This window comes from Rhinolophus sinicus, linkage group LG03, assembly GCF_036562045.2.
Source record: "Rhinolophus sinicus isolate RSC01 linkage group LG03, ASM3656204v1, whole genome shotgun sequence".
Classification (NCBI taxonomy): domain Eukaryota; kingdom Metazoa; phylum Chordata; class Mammalia; order Chiroptera; family Rhinolophidae; genus Rhinolophus; species Rhinolophus sinicus.
In genome coordinates this window covers 24,626,971-24,644,218 of record NC_133753.1, presented here as the reverse complement: position 1 = coordinate 24,644,218, position 17,248 = coordinate 24,626,971, and the positions used below count along the sequence as shown (strand labels likewise).

Genomic DNA, 17,248 nt, shown 5'->3' with positions numbered 1-17,248 from the left:
CTTATCAGCATCCAGAAAATGTCTGAAACGATGAGCATGGATTCTTTGATTCAGGAATAATCTGAAGCATAAACAAAATTAAGCAAATCTGGGACACTGAAAAAATTTTTTATGAAGGTAACAGAAGAACAGGAAGGAGGTGCTAGAGAGGGATAAAGAAAACAGAATGAGAGTCATGTGGGGGAAGCCAAGGGAGTGAAATGTTTTAAAGAAGAAAGGGTACTAAATCATGCCGAATACGTCAGGATGGGCTAGTGAGATGAGAACTGGGAAATGTACGTTTGGTGACCTTACTTAGCAAGAGCAATTGTTACTGCGGTACTAGAGTTGTAGGCTAGAGTTAAAAAGAAGGGAGTGGATGACAGCTGAGAAAGTGGATGCGCAAGTTAGAAGTTACGCTTGTCAAGAAAATTGACTTTGAAGGAGAAGGTGATAGCTAGAGAAGTACTTGTGGTTGTCTGTTCTTTTGTAAAAAATAAAGATGGAATATATTTGAGCTTGGATAGATTTAAAGGCTGTAAGGGAGGCTGTAAGCTGGCCAGTAGAGAGGAATGGGTTGCCGAGGGGAGAGAGGAGACAACTGAAGGATACAGGAGGGGAAAACTAAAGGATAGGATTAGGATATTAGAGGTGAGGGTTAGCCTGGTTTTGAGGAAGGAGAGTTCTGCCTCTGAAACGGGAGGAGGTAAGATAAAGACAGTCCTATAGGCTGAAAGTGGAAAGATGATAACCTAATTTTATGTGAGAACTGAAGCTTGAGGTGAGAGGTAAAAATCTGCAATAGCTGACTCAGGGCACACAGGGTTTCTGAGCCAAGGCCAATCAAAGGATTACTTGATGGCTAACTTTCACATATCTTCTTGTTTCTTCCAGGTCTGGGCTCTTCAGCTGAGCACTTAGTATTTGTACAAGATGAGGCAGAGGATTCAGGGAATGATTTCCTCTCTAATGAGAGCACAGACAGTAGCATCCCGTGGTTCCTCCGGGTTCAGGAGTTGGCCCATGACAGTTTGATCGCTGCTACTCGTGCACAACTGGCAAAGAATGCAAAAACCAGCAGCAATGGTGAGATTCCTGCGGTCTTTTCCTGTATTATCTGCAGAGATTTTGATAATGCAAGGCAATGGCTATATTTTGGTATATAATCCAAGTTATTTTACTGGTTTGAGCAGAGGGCTAGAAATATGTAAATTGTCTTATTTTCTAGAAAATAGCCCTGCCACGTTTGTGTGCAGAATCACCTAGTAATCTCAGTTGTCAGCTTTAAATAATGTACAGAGCCCCCTTTAAAGGAAAATAATTTTCACAGATCTCGAATTGTTTTTATTTTAATGTTCCTTACACCTACAGCTTTTACACCATTATGAAAACACTTGTATCAACTAATAGAAATAAAACTGCAAAACCACTGAAAATAAAATCAAGTCAGTTGACATGGTGTATTGCTGAAGCTAAATTGTTGTTTATGGCAATTTAGCAATTAGCCATGAGCGCTGTAGTACTATTTCTTTTGAGTTCAGCATGTCTGTGTTACTTACTCTGCCCTTTTCTCTATCCATTAATTTCCAAAGTGTGGTCCTTGGATCATCAGCATCACCTGGGAACTTAGAAATGCAGATTCTCAGGCCCCAGCTACTGACTCAGAAACGTGAATCTGTTAGGAAGTGCTCTTGGTGGTTCTGATGCATGTTAGCACGTGAGGACCATGGCTGTATGCAAAACACTCCCAAAGCACTGCGAAACCTTTGCCTGTGTAGCATGCCAAAACACTTTTTGCCTCTGTATTTTCTCATTAACCTGTGACAATTAAGGTAATAAAACAAGTTATTAAAGTAAGGTACCACACTGTCACCACAAACCAAGCTTAAGCTGAAATCTTATGTCAGTACATAGCTGTTTGGAGCTCATGCGGACAACCAAGGACATGATTATGATTGTTTGATTACCATGCAAATAAAAATTAAAAATGAAAAAATTTCTCATGCAGAGCTCAAGGATCCCTGAGAAAATTTCAGAATATTTCCTGTTTTAGGAGTATTAACCTCTTTCCTGCGTAGAGAATGCCAAATTGCTGTTAGTTTTCAAAATAAGTTCTGCTTGTGACTGCCATGGTATTGCTTAGAATGGCTTGCGGTACCATTTTGGGGGAGCTCTGAAGTTTAAGTTCTTCCTGAGATGCTTTTGCTGATCTCTAGATCCTGAAACCTTCAGCATCTCCACATTTCATTGAGGAACTAGTGCCATTTTTGCCAATGAGAAGCAATATAGGGAGGGAACTTGGGATTTGGACTCTGGGGACCTGAGATCCAGAGCTGTTACCATCATTTGTTAGTTCCCTGTCTGGGGAATTTAACCTCCCTTAGCTTCAGTCTTCTCATGTTCAGAACATAGAGATCAAGTAGCTTACCTTATTGGGTTGTTTTAGAGATTAAATAAGATTCTATCTGGGAAATGCTTTATAAGCAGCAAAGCATTGTGTGGATGTTTTTTATTAGTCTCAAAATATGTTACTTTGCTACTTAACAACTACCCGATATGCTTGACTATGAGGTGAGTCCAAATACGTGATAATTTTCATGTTCTCAATGAAATAATTCCCTAATAGCCCTTTTTGGGGACTAACTTAAATATATAAATATTTAGGCAGGTAGATAAAATTAAACATTGTAAATTGCTGTTTGAAAATTTTATTTGTTACATATTTTAAATCACTAAATACATTAATTTAATGTTGCTCTTTACCCACTAACATGTAATGAAATTTTATTCAGTAGTTCAATGCACTTAAACAAATATCTTTGTCGTTACTGAAACCACTTGGTGAGTCATCTAGCACATCCACGTCCATCTAAGTTGATTGAGATACAGAAATATTTTAATTTTGTGCCTGATGCTTATATCAGGGGTAAAAGGCTAATGGGCCAAATACTTACCTGTTTTTGTAAATAAAGGTTTATTGGGACACAAGCATGTCTATTAGTTAAAATTGTGTATGGCGACTACCATGGATGGCAAAGTTCTATAATTGTGACAGAGACCATAAAGGTATCAAAGCCAAAAATATTTACTATCTGGCCCTTTGTAGAAAAAGTTTACTGATACCCTCACTGGAAGTTTTATCCCAAATGCAAAGACTCACATAACTGTAGCATCTTTAAAGTATTTATAGTTGTTACTCAACTTGTGCAATATGAGGTGTTGAATTTTTTGTCTCTCTCTTTTGTTTTTAATCAGTGCATCAGATGACCTCTAAATACCCAAAACTATCATTGGTGGAAGTCATTTTAAGTTAATGTGTCTTCTGTAAATAGTATTTGTTTCTTTCAAAAACAAAGGAAATGAGGGAGCACTCCTTTAAGTGCTTTGTAGCATTCCACACAGGACTCAAATACAAGGCAACTCTTTGCTGAGGGATTTTCTTCTGTTTTGTGATTATGTCAGTGTTCTCATTGTATCTACATAATTGAATGCACAAAGCCCCACTGTCACAGGTTTAAATCTCTGGCCTAGTGAAGGGTTTCTGCAGACCTTTCATTGGAAATTAATTAGCTGGAACTTGGAGTTGGGAAATTTCCTTTACAGTGTGTGCTGTTTATCTATGTACAAGTAAAAAAATAAAAATAAAAAAAATTACGTGGGACGATATTTAAAAAGACAAAGTTAATATTAACTAGCAGAAGGCATCTTAGATTTTACTTTGACTGTGGGGCAATTAGTTTTGTGACTATCATTTGGTGAAGTACAACAAGGAGAATGTAGGGAAGGAAAAGAATAAGATTAATAGACAAGACAGAAACTGCTTTGATCAGTGGTCAGGTTCCTGGTAGTGGGTCCAACATATATATCCAACTCTTGGATTTTGAGGGAAATTTAGAAATATAAATCTTATTCCTAAGGTATGTATAGTGGTAAGATAAACTCTATATGCCTATAGCGGAATTAAGTGAATGTTTTTGTCTGTTGATGTCCAACTATGTCTGAGAGAAAATGAAAGAAAAGGAGCAGCACTGTGACCTCTCCTCCCCTCTTTTTATTCTGTTGAACAACAAACTTCAGTAAATATCATCCCTCGCTTTTTAAAATGTTAGAAATTTTAAAATCAGCTGAGTTTTTGCATTCTTTAAATATTTTATAACTGAAGAGTGGTGGTACAGAAAATTGGAAGGTGATTCTTAGTCTCTAGAATGATATAAACAGCCAAATTGACTTCAGCATATAGAAATCTAAGAATGGCCGTCTACAAAAGAAATTACTACTGTAATCCCATAACTAAGCCAGAATGGCTGCTGCTCCTTAAAATACAAGTTTTTGGTACCTAGAACTTTAGGTCATCTTCTGTAGCACTCCACTCTGGGTGTTGATATACTTGCCTTCCCACCAATCTGTGTGATGCAAAGTAGGTTTAACTTTGCTTTTTGATATGAAACCATTTTGGACATTTCTTGCGTTTACCAAAGAGGCCCAGTCTTGTGCAACAAAGCATTGTGGATTTGGTAGTCCTCTGGAGTAAGGGAGTGGTGATCAGTGCACACTCACTTCTTGTGTTAAATGGATACAAAGAGAGCTGAGGAAGATGAAGAGAGATATCTGATAATTGATCACTAGGAGTAAAATATAGGAGCTTTATTGTTTGAACCAAAGTATCTGAACAGGGTCCTTTCCTGGATTACAAACGTGTGACTCTTTTACAGGAGAAAACGCTCACCTTGGTTCTGCTGATGGGCAACCCAAAGATTCTGGGCCCCTTCCTCAAGCGGAAAAGAAGCTCAAGTGTACAGTTGAAGGCTGTGATCGGACATTTGTGTGGCCAGCTCACTTCAAGTACCACCTCAAAACTCATCGGTGAGCAAATCTGAAATTCCATACTTGGAGCTAAAGAACATTGATGCTTTGAGAGGAACTTTCCCCACCCCTCCCCAATTGACAAATTAAAGGAAATCAGAGGCTCCAGCTCATTTGTGTCAAGATGTCTTCTGTTCCTTAATAGAAAGATCTGCATTGTCTCATTTACCTCTTTCTTGACAAATATTTAATAAGACATTTAGGACCTAAATGTCTTAGAGCGAGAGTTCTCAAATCTTACTATAAACATAATTTCTTAGAGAACTTTAAAAAAATAATAAGCTTGGGCCTCACCCCACACCTGTGAAGTCAGTATTCTAAGAAGGGCCTGGTATCTGCAGTTTTAGCAAACTTCAGGGGAGTCTGGATATGTCCAGCTTTGGGATTTACTGTCTGCCCTGAGAGTCTCAGTAGCCTTGACTTATCCTCTCTAGCAAAGAGCATTTTCAGGTCTTGTTGCTCATGGAATTTTTTTATTTTTTTTTTGGCAGAAATGACCGCTCCTTCATCTGCCCTGCAGAAGGTTGTGGGAAAAGTTTCTATGTGCTGCAGAGGCTGAAGGTGCACATGAGGACCCACAATGGGGAGAAGCCCTTTATGTGCCCCGAGTCCAGCTGTGGTAAGCAGTTCACCACAGCTGGAAATCTGAAGAACCATCTGCGCATCCACACAGGTGTGTGCAACCCCAGTCCTCCCGTGGGTAGTCTGCTCGGCACAGTGCTTGCTTGCCTTGCCTTAGGAAAGGCTCTGAGGTGAAAATACAGAGGGGGCCAAAAAAAGGATACACATTTTAAGAAAGGAATACTGTATTAAAATTGTAATACTCAGTATATACTGACAACAAAAGATGAAAGAAGTCACATTTTCTTCTGCAATTACAAGAGGTGCTCCAAGTGGTTACCATCAGCGTCCAGACACTTCTGATTACGGCGAACTATTGCTTGAGCAACGTTGACCAAAGTGTCCACTTGTATACATTTTTTGGCACCCTTGGTAGAAATGAAGGTCCAGGGTTGTTGCTAGAACTCTGAAGATGGAATTCTTGTTTTCAAATGCCTCATGGTACTCTTCAGTTCGTTCAGTAACATTTTATTGAGCTCGCTCCAGTGTGTGAGGAACACACCGTGTTAATTTCTGCCTCTAGGAGCCTTGAGTATAGGAAGGGATATAAGACTGCTGATAACAATGGTGTGGTGAGATATGGACAAACTAAGTCTTTCCAAATATCTTTCAATGTTACACAGCTATAATTTGAGGTACAGTAACCATACAGAGTCCGTGCTAGGCACTGAATGGAATGAGGACATACAAAAGCTAAGATATAATCCATGACTTTGAGGAGTTTGCTTTCTTGTTAGAGCCTCACACCAAGAGAAACAGAATGTAGAAGTGAGTTGTGCTGGGTCAAACAGCATATTCATATTAAAGGAGCAAAGTAAAGGTACCCTGACTCTTAGTCTGAGAGTCTGAGGGTGACTTTCTAAGCCACTTGGCCCAGCATGTACTAAGTCTCTCGCCAGAGTTTAACCCTGAACTCAGACCACTGTCTTAGGGCATGTAGCTATTCTTCCTACTTCCTTTGTCTCTTCCTTGTTCATGTATGCGTTACTAAAATGACAGTAGGTACAACTAAAGCACATTTATAAAATAAGCCACATTTGTTCCAGTTGTGATTCCCTTTAGATCGACATTACCACTGGCTGTGTTTTAGGGCGGAATAACTCTGTTCTCAGCTCTTTCTTGAGAAGAGTAAACTAGATTTGCTTCAAGAAAGCAGTTTGAATAAGAGCACAAGAAAAACATCTAACTGAGCAGATAAGGGAGAAGTAGAGTGCACCGCGCCTTGTTAGGTTCAGTGACCTTTTCATCCTTGTGCTGCTCGTCATCTTCGTAGCATCCGATCACCCCGAACCTGCTCTTACAATGCTTTCTTTTACATCCGAGTATGACCTGATTTTCTCTTTATCCTCACTCTCACTGGCTTTCCCTTGTTGATCTCTTGAGTTCACCAGTTGTAGAATTTCAGGCTTCTTTCATTTCACTCAGTGTGCCCTCTCACTGCAGTCGGAGGCCTTAATTTAATCACTTCTCCTGGATCTGTCTCAATAATTAATATAATAATAAAAGTTAGCATTTATTGAAGCAATTTAATATGTACCAAGCACATACATACTATCTTGTTTAATTCTCAAGGTAACTTGGTGCATTAGGTACCATATTTATTGACGAAGAAACAGAAGATTGGAGAGTTAAGTAACTTGCCCAACATTATGCATCTAGGAAATGGCAAAGCGGCTAATTTCAGTGGCTTACCATGAGGGCTACTATGTGCCAGGCATTTTGCTGAATATTTTACTTGTATTATTTCATCCTCAAAAATCTTTTGAAATCATACTATGTTCATTTTATAGATAAAAAACTGATTCTTGGGGAGATTAAATATCTTCCCCATACTAAGAAGTGGTAGTTAGAGGGTTTGAACTCAGGATTAAGTGATTCATGCTCTTAACCACCAGGCAGCATTGCCTTTAAACCTCCTCTTCTCCTCCTGTGTCACTTGTCTCAGTTTCCAAATAGGGAGGCCGTATCACCTAGACCAGCTGGATGCGGAGATTCATACTAGATTCTGATGCGTTGCTTTCTAAATCCTGTTTTTCTAAGGTTCTTTAGTTCTTGTTAAACATTTAACCTTACCTATTACTAGAATTTTCAGTTTTTCTGACATTTTATCATATATACGAGTATATTCATTCATTCACCTTTTTGAGCGCCTAGCATTTTGGGGTAGGTGTAAGTATACAAATATGCTTTCAAAAAAGTTACAGATCACTGGAATGTCATAAACATTTAACGGTGTGGTACAGTCTAAAAGAACAGAATGATCTAGAGCAGTGCTGCTTCCTTCTTCAAGGCCCAGCTCCTGTGTTGTCACCATGCCAGCCTCACTTGCTGAGTAGGACAGTGTTACTCTTCTTACACTCTGACACCAAATGGGTGGGGTTATTCCCCACACCAAGCAATTCTGCAGCACCAACTGGGTGTTCTACAATTTAACTCAGTTCTGACACTCTCTACCTGAAGATCGTGTCAGCTCCCACAGGTTAAGGGCTCAGTCCCACAGCACTGCCCCCACCCTCCTTCAGGTACCAATCGCCAGTAGTAGGTCCCCAGGTTACCACAACTTCTCTCCAGTTTGGCTACAAATTGGATGTTTACACGATCCCCACCCCAACTCCTTTGAGTTTGATTATTTGTGAGAAGAGCTCACAGAACTCAGGGAAACACTTATGTTTGTCAGTTTGTTATACAATAAAGGATGTGATAAAGGATACAAATGAACAGCCAGAGGAAGAGAAGAATGGAGCGAGGTCTGGAAGGGTCCTAAGAATAGGAAGTTCTGACCCCATGGAGTTGTGAGGTGTGTCACCTTCCCAGCACCTCCATGTGTTTCCCAACCCAGAAGCTCTCTGAAACGTCCTTTTGAGGTTTATCACAGAGGCATGATTCATCACAACCCCATTTCTAGTCCCTTTCCCCTCTCTGGAGAATGGGGGGGTGTGGCTGAAAATCCCAAGCTTCCAATCATGGCTTGACCTTTCTGGTGACCAGCCCCCATCCAGGAACCCACAGAGGAGTCACCTCATTTGAACAAAACACATTGCTATCACCCAGGAAATTCCAAGGGATCTAAGAACTCTGTGTCAGGAACCAGGATCAAAGGAAGCTCCTAACACCCCTATGGACAAGCATTGTGAATGCCTTGCCCTGGACATTCTCAGCTTCAAGGCTCTGCTTATCCTATTCCTTATGCCTGAAATTCCCTTCCATCCTTGTTATCTTTTGAGACCAGTTTAAATTCTCCTTCTTTAAAAATAAATGACAACAGTCAGAATTCCTCACCTTTCTAAATGCTTATAGATCTTTTTTGTACCAAGAATTTATACTTACAAATACGTTTATCTCTCTCACACTAGTCTTAGAGGATAGAGACTGCATCTGATTTTTTTTCATTTTATTTAGAAACAATTATAGACTTACGGGAAGTTGCAAAAAATAGTACAAGGAGTTCAGTGTGTGCTACACCCAGCTTCCCCACAAAGCAGTATCTTGTAGCCATAGTCCAGTATCAAAACCAGAAAGTTAGCAGCACTGTCAGTCTATAGGCCCTATTCAGGTTTTACCATGCGTCTTTGGTTTTTGTTTTTTTTAATATCAGCGTTTTCTCTTTTTTTTTTTTCTTAATTTTATTGGGGAATAGTGGGAACAGTGAGTTTCTCCAGGGCCCATCAGCTCCAAGTCGTTGTCCTTCAGTCTAGTTGTGGAGGGTGCAGCTCAGCTCCCAAGTCCAGTTGCTCCAGTTGCAGGGGGCGCAGCCCACCATCCCATGCGGGAATTGAACTGGCAACCTTGTTGCTGAGAGCTCGGTGCTCTAACCAACTGAGCCATCCGGCCGCCCTGTGTCTTTGATTTTTAAAATAACAAAGTAATATTGTAGAAAAAAATTATAGAAAAGCACAAAGAAGAAAATAAATCATCTATAATACTACTAAGATACCTACTTTTAACATATTGTTACAGATTTTTCTGTGTACCTATAAAAATACTAAACACGTTTGTTTGTTTTGCTTTATTATAACCTTTAAAAACCTATCTTTAAATGGATATAGAAACTGATTCTTAAAGAGAATTGACGGGTGGTTGGTTAGCTCAGTTGGTTAGAGCGTGGTGCTAATAACGCCAAGTTTGCTGGTTCAGTCGCTGCATGGGCCACTGTGAGCCAGCCACACCTTCCTTAAAAAAAAAAAAGAATTGATATAAGGTAAAAATCTTGGCAACATATATACTGTTAATCTTGACATCCTCAGAGGGGATGGGGTCACTGAAGAAGGTAGGTCAGTACAATGGGGGTCAGCTCTTGAGCCAGGAGAGGGAAGGAAGTATGATGCTCAGAGGCAGCCACTCCTAGAGAAAAGGGCAGGGCTGTCTGGTGGGCTGTATACTAGGCAAGCATTGAGAGGGGACATTTGCTAGATAGCCCAGTTGAAATTATGTAGCATGAATTCAAGACATTGAGTAAATAATTGGAAATAGAGTAAGATTGATGGGAAAAGAGAGTGATAGTTCATCAGGAGACTGAGTCTTTATCTCATTTTCTGTTTCTAGGAGAGAAGCCTTTCCTTTGTGAAGCCCAAGGATGTGGCCGTTCCTTTGCTGAGTATTCGAGCCTCCGCAAACATTTGGTGGTTCACTCAGGTACTGGAACCTGTGGCGTTCATAGATTTCAGAGAAGGTGGCGAGCCAGAAGGGTAGAAGGGTGAGGGAGTGGTGTAAAGAAATCTAAAAAGAGACAAACTGTTCACCACAAAGCTTCCTCTTTATCATCACAGAAATCAGACATCAAAGCCCTCGATAATTGCATTCAAAGTCCTATATCAAGGGGAAGAATCTAATTGTTATTATTTTCAGCTGAGCCGTTGAACTGCTTTCTAACCCAGACATTTTTCTGAGGAGATCAGCAAATTTATTTGGCACTATGTTGGGTTCCTTATAAGCTCTGTGAGGTATGGGCGATGGAGGTTAATTCAGAGCAAGACAGAAGTGAACTCAACGTAGCGAGATTCTAGAGTGGAATCAGCCTTAAGTAGCTACATGAGAAGCAAAGGGAAATCAGAACAGGAGTGGAAGAGAAGGAACTAGAAGTTATGACAGCAGGGCAATTCAGTGGGTGCAAAGGAGTTGGAGAGATGTAATCAATCAGGGATGTGAATTTCACAGTTGAGATCCTAAAGGTGCAACAGTTTTTAAATGATGACAAGTTTTAAGCAGAGGTGGCAAACTGATAGCCTGTAGGTTAGCTGTGCTTTGCTTGGCTTATAGAGTGTTCTTATTTTACTTTATATCATTATGTCAAAAATACATAAAGTAGAGAAAATAAACATTTTCTTATATAACAACAATGCTATTATTTATCAAAATTAACAGTAATTCCTTGGTTTTATCTCATACTGAGGCCGTGTTTAGTTTTTTCCATTTCTCAAAAATGTCTCTTAAAGTGGGTTAGTTTAAATTAGGATCCAACAAGGTCCATTCCTGCACTTGGTTAGTAAGTCTTCTTGAATCTCAACCTGTCTGCACTCACTTTTGTTTCATGCCATAGACTTGTTACACAACAGAATCAGACAGGTCCTGTAGAATGTCCCACACTCTGGATTTGTTGGTTTGCTTTTATGTCATTTAACGTGTTCCCCTATATTTCTTATATATGGAAGTAAGCCCTAAAAGCTATAAGGTAAGGGTTCAAGGATATGTTATAGGTGGTTCTGTGTGCTTCATTTTGTACTGCATCAGGAGGCACACGGTGGTGGGTTGTCAGCATTGATCAGGGTTCAGGTGGTAACAGGCTGATCCTCACGTTGTAAAGCTCCCTGGCATCCTTCAGCCTTATAGTTTCATCTCTGAATGATGCCTGAATCTGTTATTTTCTTAGGATTGTAAAACGGTGGTTTTTCTGATTCTGTTATTCCATTCATACTGACTAGCTGGAATTCTCCTGTACAATGAGTTTCTTCTCTATCAACTGGAGCTATTTGGTAATCTGTACAGGAAAGACAGGATAAATGTGTAAATCTTCTCTTGTGAGTTTTCAGAGTAAGAAATTGGTACTGTGGTTACTTCCAGTAGTTTCAGATAAGTGACCTTTTCATTGCTTTTTCTCTCATTAGTATTAGTTTGAATTCATGGGTTTCCATATAGTCACTGTATTCCCCACTTTGCTGCCAAATCACATCTCATATGACTCATTTTTCTCATTTAGCTTTGTCCACACTGCTCTTCATATTTCAATCTATTGCAGTTATTTTTTAACAGCCTTTTGATGTGTAATGCATATATCGGTAAAGTCACCCATTGTAAGTGTACAAATCGGTGATTTTGAGGAAATATAGAGAATTGTACAGCCATCACCATAATCCAATTTTAGAACACTTCTATCACACCAGAAAGTTCCTTTGTGCCCCTTTGCTGTCAGTTCCTACTCCCACCCCCAGATGCAGGCAGCCACCTGTAAGCTATCTGTTTCGATCGATTTGCCTTTTCTGAAAATTTTCTGGCCATTTCACTTACTTTGGTTAGTTACTACTAGTCCCCTGTAGAGTTTTTGACACCTGTTGTAAGTGTGGTTGTCTGGGTAGGTGGGATGGAGACTGTGCATGTTGGACTTGAGGACAGTTCAGGTTATTGTGTAGACGACCCACCATTGTGAATGATGAAGACTGTGAGAGTGGTGGCAGGAAGTAGGATAAGGGGATATTTTGGACCCAGGGTTGGAATCCTGGAAGACGGTGCATATCCTAAACGTCCATGGAAGGCTCTATCTGAAACGGGAAGTAAATATTGTGTGTGGCTATCAGGGTCTTATACAAAAGATGTTGTTTTGTGAAGGTAGCAGTGCAGTGGGTCTGGAAAGGACAGGGGCTGGGAACAGTACGCATGCTAAGCCTTCCTGATGCACTTCGCCCCCTGTACGGAATTTTGAAAGGCTGGGAGGAGGTGGGGAGTACGAGGACAGTAGCCTCTTAGGGTTAGTTTAACATTCTCTGGGCTCCTCCGTCTGGGCCTTGAGTTCATTCTCTTGCTGTCAGAAATGCACCTTGTCTTTTGACTCCTCTGTCTTCACCTGGTCCCTGTTTCAGGAGAGAAACCTCATCAGTGTCAAGTCTGTGGGAAGACCTTCTCTCAAAGTGGGAGCAGGAACGTGCACATGAGAAAGCATCACTTGCAGATGGGAGCAGCTAGGAGTCAAGAGCAGGAGCAAACTGGTGAGGAGAGTGGGATAGTGGAGGGCTGGATGTGCTGGGTCAGAAAGCCAGATAACTGGCCTGCCTGCTTGCCAGGAAACTGCATGATTCTGTTTTGGGTAGACACCTGGTCTCATTTGATGGGCGAGTGGTTTCGAAACGTAGCTGTACAAGTAAAATCATCTGCAAGGTTTTAAAACACATACATTCATATTACATGTCCACTCCGCCTGACCCAAACAAAACAAACCTCATAAGTGAGGTTATTTAGGAGTAAGATCCCAGAATTTGTAGTTTTAAAAGTTCCTGCATGAGTTTGATGGTAACTAGTGTTGATCCATGAACCAGCATTTGAGTATCACTGTGATAAAGATTTCTGTGACTAGAGTTGAAACATTTTTTACTTATTAATCATGATTCCCTTTTTACTCTAACTTAAATTTGATAACTCTTATTATTACTCCTTTTCTATGTCTGTGATCAATTATTTCACTTCAGATACTCCTTTCTAAGGATCCACCCATCCCATTTCATTTGCTAATTATCCAGATGCTGATCACAAGCAAAGATGTTTATCCAAGAGGCTCAACCCTTCCTTTCTAGGATTATCCTTGCTTCCTAAAAGTAGGTGCAACAGGAGGTGGTATAGAAGACACAGGTTAACTGCTAGTTCTGAAGGAAAAGGCCAGCTTCCTGTGAAAGAAAATGGGGACCAGGCACAGCCTTGACTGCTGTATGTCTCTCACATCCTGTTCTCTGTGCAGCTGAGCCACTAATGGGCAGTAGTTTGCTTGAAGAGGCTTCAGTACCCAGTAAAAACCTGGTGTCTATGAATTCCCAGCCCAGCCTTGATGGAGAGCCCTTGAACCTACCAAATACCAATTCTATCCTAGGAGTTGATGATGGTAAGAATTTCAACTCTCCTTTATTTTGGGAAAATGGGCTACAACTAGGGAGTAAGGAATTGGGTTGTCTCCAAATTGGAGGTTTTAATGAATTTCCTTTCTTGTGAGTAGCTGTGGTATGATTGCATAGCCTTTGTGTTCTTTGTCTCTGGGTGGATACGTGAATTTGTTTAAAAAGAAAAAAAATCATTGAAAAGATGATTAAAAAAAGAATAAAGAGAAAAATTTTAAAGAATAATCTTAGCATCCTAGCCCAACTCTTTCTATCTTTCCTGTTGCAGTTATGGAAGAACTTAACTTTTAAAACATTTAAACAGAACATAACCAGGTTTTACAGAGGAGATATAAAGCAATTTCTCCATACCTTCAAAAAGCCATATCTTCTGGAGAAAATAAAGGGCTCTCTAGGAAACAGTTGCTCCTCTCTGGTATAGAAATTTCACCCAAGTTACACAGGCCAGGCCCTCTTCTCTGAAAAACTTAACAGGTGAGGTCAGCATGCATTTATTCAGTGCCTGGCACCATGGGAAAGATAAAAGTAGACGACAGGGACCTCAAAATTAGTTGAGAAGCCAAAACTTACATATGGGAAACAACAATGAGTGAATAGAAGATAGTATATAAGCAAATGTTAAATTACATGGTGTAGTCTGGAAGAGCAGTGTAAATTAAAAAGCCCCTAGAAGAAACTTGTAATATATTTGAGGACTAAGTAGTTTATGTATAAACTATTTCCAGAAGATCTTCATGGTGATCCCACTGATAAACATTTACTAAGTTTGAGGTCTATGTGTTACTCGTCCCCTACTCAGTTTGGGGCATAAGTGGCCATATTTCTGTAGCTCACATATGGAACCACCTAGGTCCAGAGTGTGCTCCACAATAAGCCTCATGTGCCATGAATGATAACTAGTGGTTAAGTGAAGCATGAGGCACAGAAACTGTGGAGCTACTTTGCCAGCCTTAAGGAAGAAAGTCGCAAGGGAGGAAGGACACTGGGTAGGAACTTTGAAGCTAGGTTTAAGTTCTTGCCCTGCGTGCATTGTGCTATTTGTATCATTGGTGACTGCTTTAAGGGTTGGCTCTGGTTTCCTGATAGGCCTGCCTAAGCAGCTTTTACCATTTCACACACAGGTTTAATCCAGGGAACAGTGCTAAAGCCACATTCCTCCAAATTGGTATATTGACAAATGGTCAGTTCCTCTATCAAGATTTTTTACCTTTTCTTCCCATCTCCCTTTTGTAACACTTTCCAAATTCATGGATAATGATTATCAGATAGGAATTAATTTGGAAGAAATACAGGAACGTGGGACTCAGTTTTTCAGGGAATAGTTTTTAGAGTTCTTAGTAAGAGGCTTGATAATGCAGGTAGGTATATCTGTGAATTCACTTTTCGTTGAAACGTTTTTCTGCTGTTTCACAGAGGTGCTTGCTGAAGGATCCCCACGTCCCCTGTCCTCAGTGCCTGATGTGACACATCACTTGGTGACCATGCAGTCAGGGAGGCAGTCATATGAGGTTTCTGTCTTAACTGCCGTCAATCCGCAAGAGGTAAAACCGTCTCTTGCCTTTATGTTGTTCCTGTGGACTAATGTGGAAAGTGATTGGGAATCTAGTTTAGAGGATCTGAAAAATTCTCCAATTTTAATTTATCTGCCTCACTATGAGATGAGTTTGCAGCTTTTATTTTATAAAGAAAATGACATTCTGGGACAAAGTGGTCTTTGAGCAAAAAAGGTAGTGACAAAATCATAAGAAACAGATAAACCATTGTCCATTTTGCTAGGGCCCTAGGTCTGGGAGATACCAGGATGAACCAACTGGGCATGTAGAAAAGTGTTCACTAGCTTATTGAATGAGAACCATCATCTAAATCAAAGATGGATTTTAGGTTGATTCTAAGTCCTCACAATTCTAGGGTCTTGGCTCTGACCCAGAAAACAATGAAAACCATCAGGCTTCTAGAATCTTGGATATTTATAGGCCTTTTGTCATAGGAGTAGATGACTTCATCATGAGTTCATTTCATATGCATAAGCTTTTGCTAAAACTTTGTGTGTCCTGGATCACTTCGGTTTTATAGTATATTTCAGTGCTCTCCCATCTTTCCCCCCTTCCTTTCATTATAACTTTGTATCACAATCAGCTATTATAGCATTCAAATGACTCTGCATCTGCCATTGAATATTCTCAGTTATTCTGTGGTATTTCTGGGGATACCCAGGATCACAGGCCTCTGGGCATGCGTGTTCATGTTCCTGCCAGGACCTTTCCTTGTGTTCATTGTTGCCTGAGTCGTGCTGATGTTAGACTGAAAGTGTTTTGCTATTGGCATCCATTGGAAGAACTAGGAAAGATCACCCAGAGCAAAGATGTGTCATTAGAGACCAAGGCTAAGATCATCCACACCCTCATATTCCCAGTTACTATGTACAAATGCAAAAGCTGGATAGTGAAGAAAGCTGATAGGGAAAAATGGATTCATCTGAAATACCGTGTTGGAGGAGAGCTCTTTGAATACCCTGGACCACCAGAAAGATGAACAGGTGAGTCCTAGAGCAAATTAAGCCTGAAACATCGCTGGAGGCAAAAATGACAAAACTGAAGCTGTCCTACTTTGGGTGCATCATGAGAAGGCAGGTTCTTTGGAAAAGACAGCAATGCTGGGGAAATAGAAGGCAGCAGGAAAAGAGGGAGACCGAATAGGAGATGGATGGACTCCATCAAAGAAGCCATAGGCATGAGGGGCTGAGCAGGGCTGTTGAGGACAGGACACTGGACACCACTCATTCATGGGGTCGCCAGGAGTCGGAGCCGACTCAAGGGCAGGTAACACACACATCCATTGGTTTTTTCCTAAGTTACCTTCCCCTGGTTACTACTTTGGAACATGCCTCACCCTTGGAGCTTTCCTCTGTTTTTTCCCCTCTTCATTTATCTATTTAAAATTTTTTATTATGGAAGTTTTCAATGCGTATAGTGAGAATAGTATGATAAGCAACACCGATCACCCAGCTTGAACAACTAACTCTTCATCATGTTATTTTCTCTGTCTCCTTCTAGTTTTTGTCATTGCAGTTTTGTTTATGTGGAGTATTTAAAAGCAAATCATAGACGTATCATTTCATCTGTAAATGTTTCAGTATATACCTCTAACAGATAAGGACTTTTTTCATAATTATATCACACCCAACAAAATTAACAATAATTTATTGATATCCTCTAATACTTAGTCTGTGTTCTGTTCTTTTTCTCAAAAATGTCTTTTTATGGTTGGTTGGCTTGAATTTTGAATTAGGATTCAAACAAGGCCCATTCATAGCATTTGGTTAATAATTCTTAATACTCTTTATAGCAGTCCTTTTTCCTTTTCCCCCCTAGTATTTAAGGAATTGGGTTATTTGTCCCATAGAATTTCGCACATTCTGGTTTTGACCAATTGACTTTTTTTGTTGTTTACAATATATGTTTCTCTCCACAGATTTCCTAAAAGCTTGTAATTACAGATAGAGGCCTAATTAGATTCATGTTTGTTTGTTTTTTTTCCCTTCCTCCCTTGGCAAAACTATTTCGTAGGTGGTACTCGTTTCCTCTTACATCTCATTGGGAGACACATGATACTCAGTTTTCTCCTTACTGATCTTAAGATTGACCAGTAGGTTTTGGCAACCATTACTGATCATGGTTTACATCTATTTTTTC

General features: G+C 40.1%; 1 protein-coding gene across 8 annotated transcripts in view; it reads left to right on the top strand.

The window, feature by feature from the left end:
* ZNF410 (zinc finger protein 410) overlaps window positions 1-17,248 on the top strand; it is a 37,967-nt gene that overhangs the window by 15,488 nt on the left and 5,231 nt on the right. For 5 of the 8 annotated variants that reach the window (XM_019733448.2, XM_074327224.1, XM_074327223.1 and 2 more), the window contains 7 exons: window positions 874-1,065; window positions 4,692-4,842; window positions 5,334-5,515; window positions 10,006-10,095; window positions 12,534-12,659; window positions 13,403-13,543; window positions 14,970-15,097. In XM_019733448.2, the coding sequence (XP_019589007.1) occupies window positions 874-1,065; window positions 4,692-4,842; window positions 5,334-5,515; window positions 10,006-10,095; window positions 12,534-12,659; window positions 13,403-13,543; window positions 14,970-15,097 (1,010 nt within the window). Of the gene's footprint in view, window positions 1-873; window positions 1,066-4,691; window positions 4,843-5,333; window positions 5,516-10,005; window positions 10,096-12,533; window positions 12,660-13,402; window positions 13,544-13,824; window positions 14,031-14,969; window positions 15,098-17,248 lie in introns of all 8 variants that reach the window. The other 3 variants (XR_012494597.1, XR_012494598.1, XM_074327225.1) reach the window with 2 other exon arrangements.